The following is a 5,652-nucleotide window of genomic DNA, read 5'->3' as shown; positions in this document are numbered from 1 at the left end:
TCGACATTGGACATCGAGAGTACTTAAGTGATTATGCACGTTATGTTAATGACGAAAAGACGTATAAATAATCGTTCATCATGGCGGAACTTTAAATGTTTCATTGACTTGTCTTATACTTAATTGACAAGGATACAAGATATATTGACAGATCTTGTCTAAATCTAACTTCACTTTCGATAACGACTTTACAACTGTGTACAATTTCTTTGAAATATATCACAGCCAAGACAACCTTCATAATGATCATTGCACTTCATCGTCAAAACCGGCTACGGCAGATTAAAGAAAGTATACCACCTTGAGTCCATTTGGTATTGTTATAAGGTTATAGCAGAATAAAAAGTACAAGATTTCGCGAATGTCTCATCGTTTCGTTAGTTGGTCGGACAAGACGTGCGATGGACAAGTTTCGTTTGTATCTTTTGTTACAATTATGCGTGCTGACGGCATCTCAAAAGACGATTTTAGATTCGCCAATAAATTTGTTCCATTATCGGCAAGTTCGTAACTGGCTTTTCCAAAGTACCGGTATGTGTTTACTTAATGTGATTATTTTATATAGTGACCATTTCCTACGATATATAAAAGGGAATGATGTGTAATTCTCAAATAATGTATTTTTGAAACGGCGCAAAAGACAAAATGCGTTATTTTGGAAAAAGTGTACACAATACTTGTTATATAGATATACAATGTGCAGAAAGTTTATATCCCGTTTAGGGCCGAGTTGCATCACGGAAGATGATCGATGATACTGGATGTTACCAGAAATTTCTTAGCGCGAAAAAATTAAATGTTTCAATATTGTTTAAGGATGCAATGGTAAAAGTGTAAATTACTTATTTATTAATACTCCATTATCGATTATGAAGATTTGATCATCATGTGTAATCAATTTATTTTTAATACTTTATAATATTTCATACTTCACACATCATACTCTAGAATACTATAGGTTCATTCATTATTCATTTCCATTTATTTGGCACATGTGATGTTCCTTTCTCGGCGTACGTGAAACATTGAAGCTAGTTTACAAATTTCATTTTCCAATACCTTTTAGAAATATACGTTTGATATATATTTATAAATAATGAAAATGAATAGTTTGTTTTTGAACAGTATATTTCATACGCATTGACACTTCGTACCTAATCATCCGGTATCAATGGTATCTAAAATCATATGCGTCGACTACTTTGTGCATAATGCCATGTAAGGCAAATTGTGCGATGCTAATTGTCGAAATGAAACGATAGATACTTTGAAACTATAAAATAGGGAAGTGATGTAGAAGGTGGAAAAATATGTATCCAACATTCAAGATACTTTCGCTCTGAAGCATTCATGGTACTAAAACAGAGACATTTATAGGTGGTTTAAGTCACAAATAAAATGTAATTCAACGCAGTTTAACATATTAAACAACATCGCGCCATTTAGTAGGAAAAGTGCTATAGGACTCATAAGTAATTAAAATACTGTTACATTTATGGCAGTATCTTACCCTTCGCTGTTTTAATCTTGGAATTAATATTATTTTTTTTTACAATATCTACGAGGAAAGATGGATATTAATTCAGATATTGAAAATCACGTTATATTTATCATATAATATGGATATTAAATAAAAGAAATTTTTCAAAGATAATGATATCCAAAGTTTCAAAATCATTGACTCCAAATGAAGCGATGTATTTCTATCACTAGTGTAGAAAAAAGTCATGTATAATATGTTTCCTTTTGGGTGACTCTTTCAAAAAGCAATTTATATGGAATGTAATCCATGTACCGATCAAGTTGTTCGCGACATAACTCAATTTCTAAGAAACTGAATTTACAGATATAGTTTCCTAATTCTAGACGAAATTATATTAGTAGCGAAATAGGAGTTCTCGTGATTTTTGCATTACTGAAAATAGATTTGATTCCATGTTTGTGTAAGTGAAATCACAAAATGAAATTCATCCAGATCGTAATGATTGAATCGTATGACCTAATGAAACGTATTTTCTAGAAGCAAATAATCACGATGAGGGATCAGTCTCGCAATCAGCGCGAAATGAAAGCAAACTTCAAATACAAGTTCCATCGGACGTTGCATTCCCTTGCAACGTTACAGGTAATTAAAATTTTATTTCTTATTGTTGAAAAATGTTGAAAAATCATCCTTAAAATCACTACTTAATTTAAATTGCAGTTAGACGAGTTTTGCCTTGGAAATTTAAATTAATGAAACACACAGTAATTTTAATATACTTTTAAGTTTATTTCGAAATTCTTTATAGTATTGTCATTTTTCGTAACTAATATTTATTTAATCGATACAACAATTATTCAAACATGGCACGTCTTTTTATCTTCAATTAATGTTTTATCGCCATATTTTTAAGTTGTCATTACATTTAAATAAATAGATTCATTATCATAACTTAGTACAATTTTTAGGATTTGTTGCTATCGCTCGATATAATTCCAGGAACTGAGTATCCTAAATCTTTATAATAACCCTTTTAGGTGGCAGGTCTCCCAAGGTTCCCGAGTCGATTCATCGTTTGAGACCAGGTGATATAGATGTTATTGCCGCGATGGGCGATTCTTTGACAGCCGGTGCTGGAATTTTTGCAACTAATCTATTGGAGGTGTTCGTCGAAAATAGAGGCGCGTCAGCGAGCATTGGTGGTGAAGGAACTTGGCGAACATACTTGACGCTTCCCAATATTTTTAAAGTGCGTTACTCAAATTCTTTACTCAAAAATTGATCACGTATATAAATTATATAATCAGTAATATATTTATTACTTTGTATGATTTATTAATCATAAAAGAGAATAACGCTTTCATAGTAGGCTCTTTTTATAATTAGGAATTTAACCCCAAATTATTGGGCTATGCACTTGGAGATTCTCTGACTACTCAATCAGCTTCGCAGTTAAACGTCGCTGAGATCGGTGCAATATCCAGGGATATGCCATTTATGGCCAAACATCTAGTCAATAAAATGAGAAATGATCCGAGGATAGATATAAAGAGACATTGGAAGGTTCGTATTTTAGATAAAATAATGAGATAATAACATGAAAATAATATTAGCATTCTGTAATATATATTAGCACTGAATTTCACAATTACTTCGTTTGCTTGTGATTTCTTTCAAATCCATAATATTAGCAACATTATTGCTAGTAGTGTTGTTTGTTTTATGTTAGCGGATTTCCGAGTTATCAGTGAAAATCAAAAGTGTTTAGAGCAAATATCAAATTGAACGAAAAGTTTTTTTCAGTTAGTTTCATTTTTTACTTCATTGTTCAAATAATAAGGTCCCTGTTTCTATGTTTTATAGTTGATCTCTTTATTCATCGGGCACAATGATTTTTGTGGCGATATATGTGGACTTCCTTCTCCGTGGTTTGTTTTGAATAATCACAAAACTGATTTAATTAATACTCTTACGATATTAAGAGATAATTTACGCAGGACTTTCGTCACTATTCATATAATGCCTCACTTAAAGGAACTCGTTGCTACACGTCAAGGGAGAAAGTCTTTGAAATGCTATTTAACCACTACTTTTGAATGCCCATGTTTGTTCGCTTTGCAATTCAGAGATCAAAGACAGGAGTATTATAAAATAATGGAGAGGTTCGTATAATTCAGTCAAAGTTTTTTGGATACCTCACGCTTAAACGAGTCGCCTGCCAAGATTTTATAATGTTATACAATATTTATTTCATATTGCAACATTTACAATATTATTATTACATAATTGTAATCAATTTTATTGCAAAAAGTTATTATAAAATGACACGAGTTGACTGCCATTTAACTTATTCGATGGCAGAATCTCATGTTAAAATTATCTTCAACAATTGATAGGTTTTCAAATCTATAACTAGTTAACTCTGATTCCTTTCAGTTTTCTACTTTAATTTAAATGGGTTAATTTTGATGAACATTAAATCAATATGCATACATATTTTTATTATTTTAGCTTTGTACTTACGATATTAGTTAAATTTTATGAAGATAAAAGTCCATCTTACATTTCGCAATATTCAGAAACGAAAAATTTTTCAACGATCTACTTTTCGAAATAGACTGTTTGACTCGTTATTAGTGACATCACATATTAGGTTATCCCATAAGTTCGTGCCGACTTTTGTGTATACATTTCATGTGTCGATAAACATACGGCGATAAGGGACCAATGCACTTGAAAAATGGGAAGAAGTTGTACAACGAGAGGGAGATTACATTTTTTCATGAAACTGAAAGGTATGTAAACAATCTTAACATATATAACAGCTCGAAAAACGGAACGAACTTATAGGATGACCTAATACAATGAAATATATTGTGTATTTAGGAGAACCTCGTCTAATTATCAGAGATAGGTTTCCTTAATGATAGCATTCTCATTTATAATTTGACAGTTTGTGTGCATTACTTATTTCTGAAAGTTATTTTGTTGTATTTCTTCAGTTCTTGTACTCGTTCGTTGACTCAAATAACACTATCCTATCAATATGGTTATTCGAACCAGTTCCACGTTTTTGATATTTTCCCTTGCTAGATCTACATTATACGTAAAAAACTAATTTTATCTCACAATACATGTGTGTGTGTATAACAAGTTTGATTGTTCTGTACAAAATTCAAGACTGAGGTGTTGTGAATCTCAACAGCTTAGATGACTCGAATAAATGGACGTCGATATATTTCTCTGATAGGTTTTAGATATCGACATCGATTCTATGATGCATGTGAGGAATACGCAGATACAATCTTGCCCAAATTTTTTAGGTGGCAAGAGTTGGAAGAAGAAATCGCCAATTATCCAGAATTTCATAGAAATGACTTCACTGTAATAATTTTACCAACACTTAAACACGCGAAGATACCGCTTGCCAGAGATGGATTCGCCGATTTATCGTATCTTTCTGCTGATTGCTTTCACCTAAGCCAAAAATCTAATGCAATATGTAAGTATAATGGCGGAATTTGTGTAATACCATGACTTTTATACTAATAATCAAATGAAAATTGTTTCATGTGTATCAAGTGGCAAATAATCTGTGGAACAATTTGTTAGAACCAGTTGGCAACAAATCTTCTGTTTGGACCCCATTATATGAAAGATTTTTGTGCCCTACTTCGGAAAGACCATTCTTGATGACACGTGAAAACTCGCACAAGTTTTTCTAAAGTGAAGACGCGTCTGTGATTTGATTTCAAGGTTAAAATTGTGGACATTAAAATTTAGTATAGTAGAATCAAAATGCCATTTTAATCCACAATCGAATTTTGTTAATATATGCTTAATTATAATCAATAATTATTTCTTAATTTGATAAAGTATGTCTGTTTAAATATCTCTGTTATTGCATATGATCTCATCCCGAACTTTATGTATTTTACATTTGCATTCACAGCTGCCTTTTTTACTTTATATCTCACATTAATCTTTATCAGCGCTTTTATGAAACGTCTATGCTAAGTATTTTCATATATGATATCATGATTTTAGAAAGAAATGTTATTAAATATAGGTTTGGGCTTAATATTTAATTGATCCACTCAGATTCAATTTTTGCTTTCTATATTTCACCACCATATACAGCCGTCTGAACACAACGGAACACAGATAAT

At 31.5% G+C, this 5,652-nt stretch overlaps 1 protein-coding gene across 1 annotated transcript; it reads left to right on the top strand.

The window, feature by feature from the left end:
• Positions 1 to 344: 344 nt before the first annotated feature.
• On the top strand, positions 345 to 5,396 carry LOC126926284 (phospholipase B1, membrane-associated-like). The gene is made up of 7 exons (XM_050742567.1): positions 345 to 531; positions 2,021 to 2,125; positions 2,521 to 2,732; positions 2,870 to 3,046; positions 3,347 to 3,645; positions 4,807 to 4,985; positions 5,066 to 5,396. Exons 1-7 carry the CDS (start codon positions 402 to 404, stop codon positions 5,206 to 5,208), a joined length of 1,245 nt encoding a protein of 414 aa, XP_050598524.1. The 5' UTR covers positions 345 to 401; the 3' UTR covers positions 5,209 to 5,396.
• The last annotated feature ends 256 nt before the right edge of the window (positions 5,397 to 5,652 follow it).

This window comes from Bombus affinis, chromosome 17, assembly GCF_024516045.1.
Source record: "Bombus affinis isolate iyBomAffi1 chromosome 17, iyBomAffi1.2, whole genome shotgun sequence".
Taxonomy (NCBI): domain Eukaryota; kingdom Metazoa; phylum Arthropoda; class Insecta; order Hymenoptera; family Apidae; genus Bombus; species Bombus affinis.
This window is presented reverse-complemented; position numbering and strand designations above follow the sequence as displayed.

What these genes read in the sequence shown, in the direction of transcription:
- LOC126926284 (XM_050742567.1), top strand. Translation starts at nt 402, where the DNA reads ATGGACAAGTTTCGTTTGTATCTTTTGTTACAATTATGCGTGCTGACG. An exon ending in CGCTTCCCAATATTTTTAAA is followed by an intron (nt 2,733 to 2,869) that starts GTGCGTTACTCA and finishes TTTTATAATTAG; the next exon opens with GAATTTAACCCCAAATTATT. An exon ending in CCAAAAATCTAATGCAATAT is followed by an intron (nt 4,986 to 5,065) that starts GTAAGTATAATG and finishes ATGTGTATCAAG; the next exon opens with TGGCAAATAATCTGTGGAAC.